Source organism: Dipodomys ordii, unplaced genomic scaffold, assembly GCF_000151885.1.
Source record: "Dipodomys ordii isolate 6190 unplaced genomic scaffold, Dord_2.0 Scaffold97, whole genome shotgun sequence".
Lineage (NCBI taxonomy): Eukaryota > Metazoa > Chordata > Mammalia > Rodentia > Heteromyidae > Dipodomys > Dipodomys ordii.
The window spans coordinates 1,713,320-1,732,379 of NW_012267313.1; the positions used below are offsets into that span (position 1 = coordinate 1,713,320).

The window sequence follows — 19,060 nt, forward strand, 5'->3', positions numbered from 1 at the left end:
GAATTTCTCCTTCCTCAAGACTGGGAAATCTTTCTTCATATTTTTTCAACTCCCCAGCTCCGGGATCCAACATGTACACCAAATCCTCCAAGAACATTGGGAGACAAGAGGGGCTGAGCTGACTACTGAGGGGATTGCCTGAGAGAGGAGGAATCTTCCAGAGCTGCAGCTAAGGCTGCAGCAAGAAAGCACATTTCCAAACCAGACGGTCCGGAGGGTCCCCAGCTCTGGGGCCTCCCTTTTTCGGAGCAGGTAAACCGCGGCCAAGCTGAAGGTCAGCCGCCCATGGAGCTCCGGAACCACCCATCCAGCATCCAACTGCAAGCCACTTTGCCTAAGAGGGTGTGGAGGAGCGGGGAAGAGGCTCAGGAAAGCTGGGGAAGAATCTGCCACCAGCAGCCCTCCGGCGGCGGCGATCTGCCACAGGGGCTAGGGGCACACTGCCTAGGACCGGTCGCTGGGGGAGGTGGAGCACTGGAGCGCGCAGGAGCCAGGCCACCTAGAGCTGGGTGCGGCCAGACCCAGGGGTCTGGGACGCCGCGCTGGATGGTCGGCCTGAAACCCTTCCAGTCCCATCGCGCCCACCTCGCCCCGCCACAGCTACCCTTCTCGGTGACTCCACTCGGGACGCAGCACCCCCACCCCCACCCCCACCCCGCCACCCTGCCTCGGGCTCGGGTCCCCTCTCTGGTCTTTGCCGTCGTGTCCAAAGATGCTCCGCCGCAGACCCGGGACCCCTCAGGCGCCTCTTCCCCGGGCCTCTGCCAAATCGCAACGCCTGTACTTTTCCAGCTCCCTCTTTCCCTCTTGAAATTGAAAGTTATTGAGGTCGCTCAGGGTTGTTGCTCTAGCAGTTTCCTTCCCCGCCCCCTCCCTCCCCCCGCCCCCCCGCAGTCATCCCCCCTACTCCTCCCTCCCTCCCTCCCTCCCCCTCCTCCCCTATGGGGAGCTCCCGGGAGCCCTGCCCAACCAACACTGGATTGACTCGGGCTCGACCACGCCAGAAGCAGCTCAGGGTCTCTCCGCGATCCCTTGGCCATGGCCGCGGTGCCCACGGCGCCCGCTCCCCGGCGCTCCCGGGGTCCCCGCCACTGCCGCGGCCGCCGCAGCCTCTGAGCTCGAAGTGGGGGCGGTGGGGGGGTGGGGGCTCCGCTGCGGCCACCGCGGCCGCTCGCCTGGAACCTGCCGCCCAAGGATGCTACCTGCAGCCGCCGCCGCCACCGCTCTCCCCAGCTGCGTGCGCCGCGATGACAGCCACTCCCGCGGAGCCGTCCAGGGTCGGCCAACTTGAAAGTTGCCATCGTCGGTTCCCCGGTCCATCCGCCCCGCTTCGCTGGCCGTCCCAGCACGCCGCGGGGCTCTGAGTGGAGAAGCCCCACGCGTCCCGCCGCCTCTCCACGCAGAGACACCGCCGGGCACCTCCACACCCTTGACAAACATTGCAACCGCACCCACCCAGCACCCAGACAACAAGGAGAAGGAAGAAGGGAAACGTTACTGGGTTACTATGCACTTGCGACTGATTTCTTGGTTTTTTATCATCTTGAACTTTCTGGAATACATTGGCAGCCAAAACGCTCCACGAGGAAGGCGCCAGCGAAGAAGTAAGTGCTGGGAGGGGGGGGGGGACTTTGCTTGTGGGCGCCTGGTGGTTGTTGATTGTTGGTGTGTGTGTGGGGGGGTGGGTGGGTGCTTTGGCTCTCCCCCAACGCGTTCACCTGTCGGGGCGCTTTGCCTCTCCTGAATCTGCGCTCCGCTGTTCACAGTCCGCCCACCCTGCGCCCCACGCCTCCCACCGGCGAGAACACTTGGGGCGCAGTGGCTGTGGATGGCTCTCCACGCTTCTTCTCCAGCACCTCGAGGCGTGCTGGCGTCGCGGGGGCCCAGACGGCGCTAGGACGGCTCCCTGCCCCGCGGTCGTTTGCGGTTGGGTCCTCGGTGAAGCTCACTCTGACTCTGCGTTCCCTCCTTCCCTGGGGGGGGTCCGATGCGGGGGGGTGGAGAGCGCGAGCCCCCTGCAGAGGTGCAGTCGGGGTGGGTATGCCCCCCAGGGCTGCTCTTGGGGAGCGAACTGTCCCCCCCACACATACACACCCGGGGCCGTGCGGGGACACCGCGGGCGAGCGGCTGCGTGCTGGCCTCCCGCGACACGCACCGGCGGATCCGAATGGCGCAGGGCGCGCGGGGGCTTCGCGTGGCTGAGGATGGGCAGAGTGTGGCCCGACGTTTCCCACCCCGGGGAGATTCAGGGGCAGGGGTGGGGTCCGATCCCAGATAAACTCGCTGGGGACGCGGAGTCTCCGGGGCCCCTCCAGCGCTTTGTGCCTGCGGGGCCCTTTCAAGTGGCTCCCTGGGATGGGCACACCGGGACGGTGGGGTGCCCCGTCCACACTCGGAGCTCGCCTGCTCTCGCTCGTCCTTGGGCGATGAACTCGGCACCGCTTCATATAACGGTGTCCAGGTTGGGATTGAACAGATACCCGCTATGGGGAGGTGGGGGCGGGAGTTGGGAGGGGCGGGGGCAGGCTCAACCCGAGTTGGGCTGTCTCCACCACCGAGGTGGCATCTTCGCCGATCGGAGGGTGGCATCGCCACTTGCTCGCGGGCAGCTCGGCGCACACGGTGCTCAAGTGTCTGTGCCCGCGTGGGGAGTCCGTCTGCCCGTCCGTCCGTCCCGTCGGCGGGCGCACTGGCCACTCGGGCTGCCTAGCTGGGGGCGCTGCTGGGGAGCGGGAGGAAGTAGAGCTTAATGGGGTGGCGAGAGCTAGGCAAGCTCAGACCTTCAGGGCTGATCCTCCCAAGCACTAGGGGGCCTCGCCTCGTCCCCTTTCCCCCTCCCGCTTCCAGCCCACCCCCAGCCCACCCACCCCCCGGGGCGGATCCCACCCCAAGTGTCCAGCCGCAAAGCCCCTCCGAGCCAGCCGTGGCTCGGGCAGCTCGGAGGACACAACACAGCTTGTGTGAGCTGGAAATCTTCGTGGTGGCTCCTCGGGCCGGCCGCTGTGGGTCTCGGCCCTGTACCCCTGTGCGTGGGGGTCCCCTCAAAGCTCCCTTTGTACCGAGAGCCTTGGCCACACAAGGTTCGATTCACCTGGAAATGCCTTGGGGGGGCGGTGAAAGCAATCCCCCCCCCAAACAAAAACGTGGCCGAGTCGTTTCTCCAGGGGCTCCGGCCGGTCTCGCCGCGTCGCGGGGTGCAGAAGGGCCGAAACCAAACATGTCAGAGCACCCGATTTATTATTCTTGGCTCTGACTGCTTTGCCTTCTTCCCAACTCCCCCACCCACTCTCTGGGCTCCGGCTGTTCAGCAGGAGCTGCCCCGGGGCTCCGTGGTGTCCTCGAGCCTGGAGATCTCCATCTCCTCTTCTGCTTAGGTCTAGGTGCCTGTGGGGAAACTGAGGCCGAAAGGAAGAAGAGTCGCTTCTTCTTGCTTGCCATGCTCCATCGGCCAGCTCTTGTGCACAGGGTGCCCACCCCCACTCTTTCCGTTATCCTGTGGAGGAGGAGCCCCCCCACCCGAGTGTCACATTTGCCAAGGCTAAGCAGAAATAAAGTGTCAGTGGTGCTTGGTTTTGCGGTTCGGGGGATCCCTGTGTGTGAAGGGAGACAGGAAGAAAGCTTGCTGTCCACTTGTCCCCATGTCTCTCTCCCTCTCTGGCTGAGATGGCCACGGTGCAGCCGGACCATCACTCGACTGGCTCCCACGAAGGAGGAATTGCTTTTTGACCCGCCTTACCCATCTGAAGGCCAGGTCAAAGGCGCCCTCTGCTTGTGTTTGGGCGATGAAAGTGGAGATAAACGGAATGGGGTTGAAATTCCAGTGATTGGTAGGCTGTGGGTCTGAGGGAGAGAGCTCCGCCGAGCCGAGCTCCTTGCCCCTTTGTAGTGGAGTCTGCGCTTGGGGATTGGATACCCGCGCAACGCTGGGAGAGGGGCGACCCCTGGCGTCCTCCGAGGAGACAGACCGAGATTCTTGGCAGGTGCAGCTTTGTGTTGGAACCAGGGACAGAACAGAAGGTAGAAAGAGCCCTTGTTAAATGTCCACAAACTCCAAGTCAAACTGCGTTATTCCCAAACTCATATGTGGCACTTCTTTGGCAATCTCTGAAAAAAGTGCCCATCTCTAATAAGAACTAGAAAAATGGTTAAAATGAAACAAAATATGATATTGTTTCAACATTGAATAAAGGGCCGACGTTCCTAATTATTTTCCCCCAATGGGTAACTGAAGTGAGTGTTTGAGAGCATCCCTTTACTCACGTAGATAAATAATCCCAGTTCCTAGAGTTAAAAAAATCACTAAAGATTTTTTTTTAAAAAAACGAAGATTTCCTAGAGTTAAAAAAATCACTAAAGACTTTTTTTTAAAAAAGACGAAGATTTGGTTTCCAGAACCTTTTAAATGGTCACTTGAATATTTTATTGTCAAAGTTTGTTTTTTCAAGTAAAGATATGTACCTCCAGTGTTAAATATGTTCAGATCTAAATAACCCTGGTTGCATCTCTGATATAGCAGGGAAAGCCACATTAGTATTTTCCTGGTTCCCTAAAACAACCCTTACTCCTTTCATTTCTAATTCGCTATAATCTAGTCATCCCGATTACTGCAAAGTAGTGTTTCATAAAGGAAACATGATTTTAAAACAGAAGTCTTACTTTAAAATATCTATTTAACTATGCTGATAAAACATAATAAAATTTTATCTAACTGGATTTATACACCGACCCTAGAGGTAACAACATTGAATTTATTCAGGATTAAAAATTAAATGTAGCCATATTTTTAAAAGAAAATCCTCATTGCCCATGTTTTTAGATTAGGTGTGGATACAAGATGCTAAATTTAAAAGCTGGACCTCAGTTTTTATTTCACTTCTAGCTAAACCTTTGCACCTTCGTAGGGTTAGCCTTTGAATTTCAGAATCTCAAAACTTACCAGTATACAACAATTTATTAGAATTATTCACTTTGGCCACAGAATAACAACTGAAAGTGTAGAGGCACAGAAATGGTCCATATTTTATGGAGCAAAGGTCTGAGAAATGGGATGTAAGGAACCTGCACAAAGCCATATGGCCAAAGTATGTAGAACTAGCTTTCTGCCAGGATCTTCACTGCTATCCTGCTATCCGTATATTTTTATTATATGCTGGCCCATGTCACAGAAAATATATTAGACTTATTAAATAATAGATTTGATAGTCTTCAGGCTATTCGTTGTCCAATATACTTGAGGAATACCTGCTCTGTTTGACTGAAAATGTTTCAATTCATGCTTTTTATATGTATTATGTAATGGTGACCAATGTCAAAGAAATAAATATCAAATTAGAAATCATGAAGGTTGCTAAGTAGACATTGTAGGATGATACTGTTCTAGACAGCTATTCTTAGAAACATGAGATGTCAGTGAGTGTCCTTTTTATTTGCTGATATCTATTAATTGTGCTTAAATTGTTATGATTCTAGACAGAAGCAAGGTTTTAAAAAAGTTTGACACAGTATGTTTATAGTGCATCCCATTACATAATTTATAAGGCCTTTAAAGATTTTTTATAAAGAAATCTGAAAAAAAGAAAGCGTGAATGCAAAGAAAATTGGTTTAATGGTAATAAAATAAAAGCACATATACCAGAATATACTGGACACGGCTCACAACAGTAAGACAAGTAAGAAATCAGCACTGTAGTCAATATCCAAACCAAGCTTACAGCCCAGATGAATATTTAAAACACTGGAATGATTGACGATGTTCCTATTTTTATCACTTGCATTGTTACTTTTCCAGGTTTAGTAACATAATAATCAAGAGTGTTTCAGGTGTAGAGCAATTCTTTGAGATTCTGATAAATTTGGTTTGGATATTGACTACAGTGCCGATTTCTTACTTGTGTACCTCTGTACTTGTCTACATTGGTTCTGAGGAAAAAAATATTGTTTCAAAGAGACACAATTTCTTTTGTAAAGAAGTAAATTCTGAGATGTATCATTTGATATCCACATCAATCAAAGACAGAATCAAACTTATGGTGTCATGACCACAACTAAGTACAAAGAGAAAGTGTTTACCTTTGTGATTGCTAACTTAACCATCTTATATTATCAGGGTTGATTTTCTTTTTCTTTTTCTAAAATATCCTGTTCCTGTTTTGTCGATCGCTTTAGAAAAGCACGTCAAAACTTGTAACTCTGAAACACTGTCATTTTGGCCCCAAGTTACTACTCTAAGTATTCACAAATATAAAAAGGAGCATAAAATGATTAAAATAATTATTTCAATATTCTTTTAAATGTGACATATGAGCGGTATTTCAACTTGTAAGTAGATACGCTGTGCCAAATCATTCTCCATTAAACATTTCCTTGGCATTTAATATTTTACAAATTAAGTCCCTAGAAAGCAATAAATGAAAATTATGACATACAGTAAAATTTGATTTTCAAGTTTAATATGGGAAAACCCTCAGTCTACTACCACAAGTTTATTTGACATTTGATCATTTTAGAAGATTTGAATCTGGGCAGAGTTCTTCAGTCCGCTACTAAATGTCTAAAATATTTTCTAGTTACATGGCTAATCATTTTTAATATGCAATGGTTCTTTGCATAATACAGAGTTGTGAGAACCTCATGTAGAGTTAAAACCAAAAGATCCCTCTGCAATTATACTAATGGGCTATTAAGAATAAACTATTATCAATACAACAATTTACTAATCACCTTTCTACACAACTTGAGGGAGGTTGGGAAGGAAAACTGGGAGAAAATAAGGGAAGTAGTGACACTGCTCAAAAAGAAATGTACTCATTACTTGACTTACATAACTATAACCCCTCTGGACATCACCTTTACAATAACAAAAATACTTTTTAAAAAGTTTTAAGCTAGAAACTGCACTGATCTGTCTCCCTCTCCCTTCCCCCTCTCTCCCCCCCCACTTCACAATTTATTCACATATCCCATCCCTACCCCCACCTCTGAAAAGATCATTTTCCAAGTAATGAGTTCTTGAAATGCCACTGCAGTGAAGATTATGTTTCATGAAATGTAAGAATCAACTTCGGTTATCATTAGGAAAACATCGTTCTGTTTTTGACTTTGAGGGAGAGTATAGGTTGCTTTATTTGAGGTATATTTTTCTCAATTATTAAGGTAATTGGCTTCCCTTAAAATTTACCATCTCTTGAATGACCTGGTAAATGTAAAATGCTTTATAATTAAGCCTTTAAATTATGTAAAAGATAAATATATAGTTGTGGCAGGTGTTTCTGGATTTTTGTGTTTACTTAATTCATCACATCAGATCTTCAAATTCTGATGTAGAAGTAGAATTGTGATGAATATAGCCATCTAGCAATACTAAAAGTAATGAGGCTGGGTGCCATTGGCTCATGCTCATAATCCTAGCTACTCAGGAGGCTGATATATGAGGATTGCAGTCCAAATCCAGCCTGGGCAGGAAAAACCATGAGACTCTTGCCTCCTGTTAACCACCAGTAAACCAGAAGTGGAGCTGTGGCTCAAAGTGCTGCTCTTCCTTGAGCAGAAAAGTTCAGAGTTCTAGTCCTATGACTGACCAAAAATAAAATAAAATAAAAGGGAGGGGAGGAGAAAGGGAGGATGCTCCATTTTGGAAGATTGTACGGATGTTGGGAATACTAAATGACTAAGCATCTTTGTATGTTATGAACACCCACTTTTGGCTCTCAATATTTCAATTACATGAAATTCTTAGGAGAAAAACTTGACATCACTTGGCCTGTGAACAATATGAGTAATTAAAAATTCATTTGAAAATATAGTTGCAGGTGACTTTTATCTGATGAGAGCATTTATGTCTTATTTATAATCTTAGCAAGGGACCTAGTTACCATCTGTTGTCACTACAATTCTTTTCAAAATGAAAAAAAATATTCAGTGGTACTAAATCACACAGTTGCCCAATTAAATAAATTTAATAGCTTGTAACTGTCTCTTTTTCAAAGCACTACCATATTAGGGTTCCATCCAACCTTGAAGAAGTATCAGAAGTTTGTGGCAGAGACTGAGACCCGAGAAGAGAGAAACCCAGTAAATACTGGGAATCATAGATTGAGAAACTAAAGACCTAGGTTCCAGATCCACCATGGTTGCTAGTATCTGATAACCCAGGCAACTCTTTGTACCAGACTAAGCAATAGGCCTATGCCCTCCATGGGAAAAGAAGGTTGATTTAAGAATTTAGAGCCACATCATTGCAATTGCTTCTCCAACTCTTCCATCTTTTGTATGAGAACATAAATAATCACCAGAGAGCTAAAACGTCCTTCTAAACTTACATTTCTTAGTCAACCAAGTAGAGTAGGTAAAGACTAAGAATGAACACAAAGAGAATTATTCACTTATTATAAATAAATGCATCCCACTTAGCATATAAAGATGAACTGGTGAGTAATTTAATCAAACTGAAAACGAGTCACCTATGCTATGGCCCACCCTTGACAGTTTCTAGAATCTGAAGACCAAAGTCATAGCTTCCATAGGCATACTCTGTCTCAAGCAGATTTATCTGGCTTTGAGTGTTCAGACTAAGAGGACTTATTTGGAACACTAAGTGCAGGAATGCTTCAGAGCATCCTCGCCATGGCAGTATTCAGATATGACCTGGTTAAAAAAGGGATTAATTCTCAAGTTCAAGGCTGAACATGTTATGACAGTGTATAGTTGAGCAGGAGATTTTAGCAGATGATTTATTCTGTTGAAATCAATAGTTTTTGGCAATTCTTGGGCACTGTCCCTGAGCTTCTTTGTGCTCAAGGCTAGTGCTCTACCACTAGAGCCACAGTGCCATTTCCAGTGTTTTCAGAGTAGTTTATTGGAGATAAGAGTCTCACAGACTTTTCTACCTGGGCTAGTTTGAAATTACTATCCTCAGATCTCAACCTTCTGAGTAGCTAGGATTACAGGAGTGAGCCACCGGCACCTGGCTTGTTAACTTATTTCTGTTTTGAACTATCTTTACTTTAGTGAAAAAGACATTTAGTAAGCCAGTTTCAGGAAGTATCAAGGGCTGAAGTCAACAACATTAGAGTTGGGCTTGGGACATGGCACAAATGGTAGAATGCATGCTTAGCAACTGTGAGGCTCTGGGTTCAAATCCCCTAGCTGCACCATAAACACACACACACACACACACACACAAAGATTTTAGAATTATTCACACAAAGGGAGCCATGAGCTCACTTTTGATTTTTTGTTTATTATCAAAAATATTTTTATTTCTGTCACTGAGACCTACTCTTCATGGTAATATCAAATCAGATTAATAATAGTAAAGAACTTTCTTCATTTTAATTATCTTAACGTACCATTTACAATTGTGGTTTCTCATTTTCACACTTCTTTGTATTTTCTATGAGTGAATTGCCTCTGGTATCAGGAGCTACAGTTCTAAGCTGCCAGTTCTTACAGTTGAAAGTCATAGTTAAAGTACCTGTGAAGGGGGCTGGGAAGGTGGCTTAGTGGTAGAGCGCTTGCCTTGCATGCATGAGGTCCTGGGTTCGATTCCTCAGCACCACATAAGCAGGAAAAAAAAAGCCAGAAGTGGCGCTGTGTCTCAAGTGATAGATTGTTAGCCTTGAGCTGAAGAGCTGAGAGACAGCGCCCAGGCCCAGAGTTCAGGCACTCTGACCGGACCCAAAAAATAATAATAATAAAGTACCTATGAAGTATGTTGCCACACAGCTCATAAGAAAACTTGGCAAACTTTATGTAACTAAAACAAAAATTTCTATACACTGTAAAAAATGATTATTGGACCATGACATTTAGACCTAGTATTTACTTAAACTGGAAGCCAGCAATCTACTTTTAAGAAGTTTTCTCAAAAATATATGCTTGGGACTTGAATGAATTTAGTCCATCCCATCCCATACAATGTCACAGTTGGAAGCATGCCTCAAGTGTTACAATGCTTGATAGCAAGCACAAAGTACTGAGTTCAGGACAATACTGCCAAAAAATAAAATAACAACAACAATATCCTCACTGAAGATTTTCCCAGCTTCATGTAAATCCAGGCACAAAATATCTTTCTGTTTTGTTATTCCTTCTATTCATTTCATGTTTTCTATATCAAAAGTAATGTATTCTAGGCATGGACTAGATTTCCACTCCTTCAAACACCTTTCTAAGTAAATGCACAAATATCACAGTCCTCTATAGTCACTTTGAAAATTGTCCCCAAAAAACTAGCTGGTAAGCATATTTATAATTATATCCCAATTCAAAGCACATTCCTGAGACAAAGTGGTACAGCAGACCCCATTTTATAACCACATAACACAAACCACCACCACAGAGTATAAAATAAGAGAATTTTGAACTGCTTATTTTAGAACACTGTTTTCTTAACATATGCTCATTTGGTTAATTAAAAAACATATAATTGGCTTTAAAAAGCATTGCTTCTCACTGTTACATTATCTACATTCTCATTGTATGTTTTGTGCAAAGAGATCTCATACAAAGCGTATGACCATGGTCATCTTGGCAAAGGCTGTAGTCCAAGTAAAAGAAGTATTTCATTCTATTTCATCAGTAAAGGGTAAAATAATATGTCAAAATGTGGTAAGTGCCTCCTACCAAACTACTGCTTCATAGCTCTCAAGGCCACCATTATATTCCTTCATATTTTATTTTGCACATCATTTTGTCTTTTTAAAGGAAGTTGTAGGAGAGGTATTGCTTTAATCACTTTCATGTTTTACTCACCTGTGAGTAGAAGGCTCTTGGATCCTCTGCAAAAGTGATGTCATTCATTTGCCATACCCACCCTGGAAGGAATTACCAATAGACTCACTTCAGCCAATCCAGTTGGTGGATTGATGCCTTGGACTTAGTCTCCAAAGCCCTGACCTTTCTACCCCAAGTAATGGAATTCGAACTTGAGGCGATCCTTGGAGCATTTTCTCAAACTCCACCTTACTTTTTCCTTTCTCTTAGATTCTCTTCTTTATTCATTCTTTCTTGTTCTTCATCTGACAAACAACTTTTAAAAATATTTTCTGTGTAGGTTGCTTCTAGTTTCAAGTATTCCACCCTACACATATCTTATTATTTCCTCTGTTATTTATCCTCTCTTTACTTGAACCTACTTCGGATGTTTTCCACACACAAAAAAGGTTGCTGACAGTCATTAGAAGCAATAGGATTGTATGGTTTATTTGAAATATTCTAAAAGTATTCATCCCAAGTATGGTGTACAAATCTAAGAGAAGATTTATCTAGGCATGAGGATGTGTGGAAAGTCTATAATTTTGTAGTTAAATATCAAAACCCTTCCATGTTATTTACAACCATAATAGATATTTCACTGGCTAGTTTTCATTATCCAAAAAGTTATCTTTATGATGCTTCATAAAAATCTGTTATTTATCTTACTTTTGCCATGAGCATTAATAGTCACCTCCCCTGTGAATTTTTGCTTTATGGACCTTAGTATGATGGTTCTCAATGCTGTGTTCATACTATAATCATCTAGAGATGTTTAGCAAAATATACAAATCCCTGGAATTTACCCTAAACCAAATGAAATGATCTCTAGGGATGAAGACTGAATATCCTCATTTTAATAGTTTAGTTCTGGCGATTGTAATATGGAGCAGAGTCTAAGAAAGACTGTTAGAACTTTAATTCAAGTGTAACCCTTGCAACTGAGGAGCTGTTGAAAACCATGCCTGTTTTATGAGGATTAGACAGAACAAAATTGTGTGAAATATGGGAATAAAAGAGATATGTATCACTTGACTAAATAATGCTAGCTTAAAATATAAACCAATCTGATGGCCCCATACTATTTACCAATAGAGTATTGATAAACTTGAAGTTCTGATGTAGGCAGACAAAATTCTGACCCAGTAAGGTCTCAGACAAAGAGTCTATAAAAAAAAAGTAAAGAGCACAATGTAAGAGTTGACTGTGAATTTAGCAGATACTGCTTTCCCAATATCTCTAGGAGAGATACAAATCATGAGTGAGTATGTTTCTGTGGGAGTGATGCAGTAAATGGCTCATTTGTGGAAGGAAGATGGAGTACTAGCCATATGCACTATTTTTTCCAAAGCTACTTAATAATAAACAACTGTTTTTGTTTTTGCTTTTGTCTTACCAGATGATGGGTATTGCACCCTAGCATCCTCCTTGGTGTTTGGAAAATCTTAATGGTGTGGAAACTGCCTAAAAAGAAATACACATTCTTTTCCACAATTCTTGATTCTCTTTAGATTGACTACCAGGGATCAGTAAAACTTCTATAAATAGCATGGTTTTTCAATTCTATTGTAATGGGTTAAGTTTTGTGGTAGGTCATTTATTCATGGATGTTTTTACTACATTGCTAATGTGCTCTTCTTTGAGAAGTTATCTTCATTAAATCCTGTTTATTATTCTTTCCTAGTCCATGAAGAATTTTCAAACCTTGACATAAATCAGGGAAAGCTCCATGTAAAAGTGAGGTGGAAGTCTGGGCTTCCTGTCAGATTTAATTCTGCTTGTTAAGGGGGCTCTTTGGGAAAATTTGGGTTCCAATGAGTCACTAGGCCAAATCCCAATAACCACAATTGCCAAAAGTAATTAGACTGAAGAAAGCCAGGCTCCTTTGGAGGAGGGTCATCCTAGCACGCTTGAGCCATTGCTTCGTGGTCAGACCTCTTTACTTGTCCCTTGGGACTGGGAGCAATCATGAGTTACAGAGAGCAGGAAATCCACCAGAAAACAATGGTTTTCCACTAATTTTTTTGCAATAGGTCATTCGTCCTATACATGAAGAGATGGAAACATGCCAGCAGTACATGCATAATCTACATCACTGGCCTCACAAACCACCTGTCTGCCTGCATGAATGCAAAGCCCACATAGAGAACTCCTGCTATCATCACAGAACATTCTCCTCCTTCCTGAGCAGATAAAAAGAGCCCTAGGATTTTAGTGAAAAGTCTCATAGAAGCACCATCTGACCAAGAAGGAAAAGGATGGGACAGAATCCTTGTAAACAGTTTCAGATCAATGTAAATTATATGACATTATTGAATGAACATTTGGCAATGTGAAGATGTAGTAGCTAGTGGAATGAATATTAAGACAAGAGTTCTAAAATCTCCAGAGCTACAAAAAGGCAATGAGTAAACTGATGATTTCTTTTGCTTAAAATGATGCTTTTTGGAAATACAATGCTAGTAAATGACTAAGTAAAAATTGTCCACAAATACGTGTGGCTAGCATTTTAAAATTTCATTGCATGAGAAGATAAAAGATTGTTGAATCTTTCTATAAAAACAGAATCAAGAAGCACAAATATTACTGTGCTTCATTATCCAGATGAAATTTTGCCTTTGAAACCATTGCTTTAGTCTGAAATACCCAGAAAACATATTCTATCACTTCACTTGATGGTCCTTTAATTGAACAAAAATCTAAAGATCCAATTGGTCACTGCCTTAAAATTTTCAAATTTCCTGATGATTCAGAATACTTAAGTATTTCAGGTATATTTCAGTACTACTTGAAGCTTAGACTACCAGATTGCTGATTAAACATGTAGATGGATGACATTGCTTATATTAAAAATAAAAAGAGGAACTCACTTTCTTTTTCTGACAACTGGAAATCTCTAGCACTGTGTATACCGCCTAGCTGACTTGCTTATCATTAAGGCAATACAGAACAATATATTTAGTATTTAATTTTGAATTTGACCATAAAGTTTTCGAGGAATAAAAGTATCCTCTTTCTTTTGTTCTAATTCAGCTGCAAAACTTTGAACTGTGTCTGCTGGCACCATACCCACTGATGACATATAGTTTCTGCCATAATATACAAAAAGGATACAATAAAGGAGCCTGGCTGCAAAGCAATTGAGCACATGCTGAGGAGCTGTATGCTTGTTTCTTATGGAATGTAATTTCATTTCTCAAGTTCTGATGAAAGTTTTGATCCAGAGTCCAAATGCCCCTCATTACATGTTTGGAAGGAACAAATAAGGCACAAAAATGGTATCCTCAGTCCCTTGCCTAAAATCAAGTACTCATTTAATACCACTCACAAAATAACTCTTCACCCCTCATAGAAAGAACAAACTCTCCAAACTTTTCATGGAGATCAGGGGGATAACTTTGGGGCTAATTAAGCTTGTGGGATCATACTAATGCATAGTTCTAGTATAATCATCATGTAGTGCTCACTCGCAAGGACTGAACTCTTGGTTCACTTGTGGCCCCATGTACCAATACTTCTAAGTCTAATTTCTAGTCTGGTAAGAGGGAGTTCCCATAAATGGAACTCCATACTCTTTCAAACAACTCTTAATCATCTTCAGTATCCATAGGTAATCACATTGACATTCTAGAAATTTAGTTAAAATTCTTTGCCTCTGAATTTAATATATTGCTCTTGCTTTAGAAGGCAAGTGTACAATTCAAGAGCTCTCTATGCAATGCTTTTAGACAAACTACTTAATTCATGTGCTGTTGGGCAGAAGCACTGTGTAGGCTCATGAGATAAGGAAACATTTCAAATGAAAATTGCCAAGATTTTCCAGAACAGGATATTTTCTTCACCCTTCATAGCTGAGCTCACTTCCTGATTCTCTCTTCAAATGCTAAACTACCGCTGAGTTGTATACTCGATTTTAAGAATACTCCAAAGGAAAAAAATAGATGAACAAACAAATTAATTTACAAGATGCAGCTGCATTTACAGTGATGGAATTTAGTTGTCTTCCTAACATCTACCTTTTGTATAATGACTAACTCAAGAAAACAATGCCACTACTATGTGTTAAGCACTTTGAGAAGCACTACTGAGAAAACCACTAAGTTTGGAGTTCTTCACACTTCTAATACAAGTTTCTTTCCTGATAGACAATTTATTTACTCAGTCTCTGAAATCTATCTAATGCATTTTCTTTAAACCTGAAGCAAATGGAGACTCATTTTTACAAGAGCAATAAACTAAAGTGGCTGTTCAAATGCTTTACTTGAATTGCTCTGCACTCTGAAGTCCCATTTTTTTTAATACAAACTCTTCTTATTCTAACAGTCAGCTCCCTTAAATTCTAGGGCTGCTTAAAATTATATGATCAAGAATCTCCTTTCCTCCACTGTCCACCAGCTCTCTCTTTCTGGGAGCAAGCCAGCAATTTGCGGGATTCATTCTGACAACTGTTCTAGTGTAAATATTTAGAAAAATCTTTTCCATTAGAGATTAAACAAAGTAACTACTCCTAAATGATAGATCTTATTAATGTTTGCAATAGCAAACCTAATGCTCTCTGATGCACAAATTCTGATACTTTGTACTGGAGAAAAGACTAAAAGAAAAAGAAGGGAAAGAACAAGAATGATTTGCATTCTAGTTTAAACTGCAAATATACTTTCAAGTCACTATACAAATGATATTGTTAAATATTCACAGAATGAAGAGAAAAGGAGGTCACTTAAATTCAAATGAGTAAATGTTAGCTACTAATGTAGATTATAAATCTTATCACCACGCCCATTCAACTATGGTCCTCAGCTCTTTCACTCTGTGTTCATGGAAGTGAAGGAACACATCTGAGATATGACCTGACACAATCTCTGGTTTCTATATCATTATTCAGTATTGATTGAGAGAGATAATGGCTGGCCAATAATGCTTATCCCAAATATCTCTTGTTAAAATAGGCTAGCTTAAGCCTCAGGGATGAAAGCTCACCAGATCAACCTTTACTGTGATTTTCATGGTGACAGCAACTTCAAGGAATTGTTATATAGTCTTCATTCCCTCCATGTCCACAGGCGTTTGGCTCCAAGACCCACCTCGGATACCACAATCATTGCATATAACCTATGCACCTGCTCAGCATACTTAAATCATCACTTAATTACTTGTAATACCCCATACGGAATAAATGCTGAGAAAGTAGCTGTTACACTGTTGTTTTTTTTTTTTTTTAGGAAACAATGAAACCAGAAAAGATCTGTACAAGATGAGCCCAGTATTCAAAAAAATATTCTTGGAGGAGTGAGAGATGGGAGAGAAAAATGAAAGGGGTGACATTGGTCAATATGCAGGCTAGTCAAAATTTTTCATATTGAATTGAAACCCCTTTGTACAATTACTAAAGGATAAAAGTAAAAAAAAAATTACAGGTGTGGAACCCATGGATATAGAAGACAGACAAGATCAGGGATAACACAGCTAAGCAATTTAAACCACCAGACATTTCAATGACTGAACTTTACATTCACTCCACAGTATTGATGCTTCTAGGGTTAACATCTTTCAACCTAGCTATTACCTCCTTCCATAGATGGTTGTAGGAAAATACAAAAACTGTTGACAGGTAACCTTCTGTTTTCTCATTGTCCTCTATGTGTTTCTTCTCTATGAAGTGTTCTTTAACTCTACAGTAAGACTTTTTTCATATATAAGACAGATATTATCCAGGCTGGTGGCATGGCATGGTAGAACACTAGCTATGACAGGAAAGCTAGATAAGGAGGTAAGGCCCTGAGTTCAAGCCCCAGGGCTTGAGTGCACGTGTGTGTGCATGCACGCACGCACGCACACACACACACACACACACACACACAAAGCTATATAAATAACAGTAAAATATCTACAATGTGATTTTAATTGTTCCTCATTGCTTCAAATATATGGTTGCCACCATTCACTATGAGTTTTCAATTGATTCCCACCCTGAATCTTGTACATATAATTTATGAAGAAAGAACAATGGTATATGTATGGAAACTTTATAAATTTCATTGCAGGAGATTCACTTATTTCATATTCTTTTTTAAAACCTATGCCATCTTGAGTTTAGGATACAGAAAAGTCCCATACTTAGAAGGCAGGTAGATTAATTTCAAACTTGTATGTTTCAATATAGCTAGACAAATCATTTAGTTTGTGAGTGAGCTGCATGCACTCTAATGGCACTCTGGCTCTCATTTGTCTGAGGGCAGGAAACCGATCTTGAAGTCTCTCCAGCAGAAAGATCAACAAACTTGTCCTTCTTGCAGCATGTTCTAACCTTAGATACTTGTCTGTCAAAGCATCAAGAATGTGGAATTAGGGCTTGAATTCAAAAGTAAGTTTCTCTTTGTTCTTTCTTGGAATTTTCAGTCCATCTTTAGAGAGAGAACAAGAAAACAAATATTGTCAGGAGGAAAAAATGAAAAGAAATTTAACCTTAAAAACATCATAAATTTCTTCATTTGTTGAACAGCTATTTGTAGAATATTTAATGTATGATGGTTATAAAAAGTAACTAAAGCACGCCTGAAATCTGCCCTCGTGTCATCTCTAGGGATTAAAATATGAAACTATGAAGCCTGAATTAAAAATTAATCTTTGCCTCACAAATTGGTATCTTAAGTTCAAACACGATACCATCTGAGCTATACTTTTGTCCTAGATTCTTGTAAGAAAAATCGGTAAGTGTCGTAGAGTGCTTACATATAACCCAATCCACAACTGTATTTCCCTCTGGAAAACAAGAATCTTAAGCAGCATTGTGGGAGCACAAGGGGAAGGTGGAAGGAAGAGCAGCTAAAAACACTGGAATTTACTAGGCCTCCCAGTATTTTCTTGTCTCGAGATTGACGACCGATGAATAGGAGTCATCACTTAGCATGAGGTTTGTGACAATCATAGGAAGTATACTATGCACACTATAAACGTAGTTGGCATTGTTAGGTAAAGCTTGTAATGGAGTGGCATAGTTTGGCTGGAAGAATTTCCATTTTTGGCACATTGATTGATTTCGATAGCTGAACTTTCACACTCGTTCATTAGCTGGAATTACTTTTACCAAACAAACACTAAAATATTGTATGTTTAAAAATAGCGCATTTTTGTTCATCTGTCCAAGGCATTTCTCAAACCTTTTATGGTAACCCCTTGATTACTAGATGGAACATACAATCCTATCTACTTAAAGTACCAGTTTGGCAAACACACATCACAATTTATTTGGATTTCTTCTGTCATCTTCTGTTGATGACCTTTCCTAACATTAGTTGATCGCCCCGAAGATGTCAATTGCTGAAAATCAGTCTTTAAAATAACTTGTCTTCTGAAAAGAAAAATTTGCTATTCCCCATGTGTTCTCTGATGTAACCATTCCCAAGACTGTATGATACGGAGTTGACTGTTTTATAAGTGAATAAATTAAAGCTCAAAACAGAGAAAATGGCAGATGAAACTAACCTGAAAATGGTAAATCCAAGATGCATACTTAGTTCTGCCGACTTAATGAACAGTTTCTCTGTGACCCTCTGCTTTTCATCAAGCGTGTTACAGAGGAGGCCAAAGGAGGTTTAAAGGAGAGACAGTTCTCTCTTTGCATGCCATAGCACCAAGTGAAACAGAAGCAGAGGCCCAGGGAGAATGAAGCAGGCTAACTGACAGATTGGGTAGTGCAATGCGCTTTCAAGTTCTTCTTCAAGTAGGAGCCCAATACGATTTCAGCTATTATTTCTAGATCTCTCCAGATGCTAAATGGTAATAGTTGAGGTAGTAGGAAAAGACATTCACTAAGGTGGTTGAATCCATAGCAAAGAGTGACTGGAGACCACAATGAAGAACATTCCTAAATTTCTGCTTCTAGCAACTGAATGGTGACATTTTCTACGACAGAAAGTACGAGAGTAGATACTACCACATATTTAAGATAAACTGTATGTTTCGATAGCTAGGAAGAATTTGGGAAACCATGTGTATAACATAACCCTGCATGCTCCTGAAGCAGAAAAAGAGAGTCCAGAAAAGAATTTAACTTGATTGAAGTCACATTGCAGTGACGACATTAGGAGAAATGTTTCTTGTGGCCATTCTGTGGCCCCAAGCACAGATGGTTCTAGAAACTGACATTCCAGAGAAGTACTCTGTGGATCTTGTGGCAATTGAATTCGTATTTCCTTAATTAATGGTCCCTTCAAAGAAAATTATCTGTTCAGTGGCTGAGGATTGATTTCATAATCTATTTCCTTACTGCAAGAAGAGTACAGGTCAAACCTTAAAAAATTATAAC

The 19,060-nt window shown here is 41.8% G+C and overlaps 1 protein-coding gene across 1 annotated transcript in view; it reads left to right on the plus strand.

The window, feature by feature from the left end:
- Positions 1–1,389: 1,389 nt before the first annotated feature.
- Rspo3 (R-spondin 3) overlaps positions 1,390–19,060 on the plus strand; it is an 81,996-nt gene continuing 64,325 nt past the window's right edge. The window contains exon 1 of the mRNA XM_013026816.1: positions 1,390–1,604. Coding sequence (XP_012882270.1) covers positions 1,508–1,604 — 97 coding nt within the window. The 5' untranslated portion in view covers positions 1,390–1,507. The remainder of the gene's footprint in view (positions 1,605–19,060) is intronic.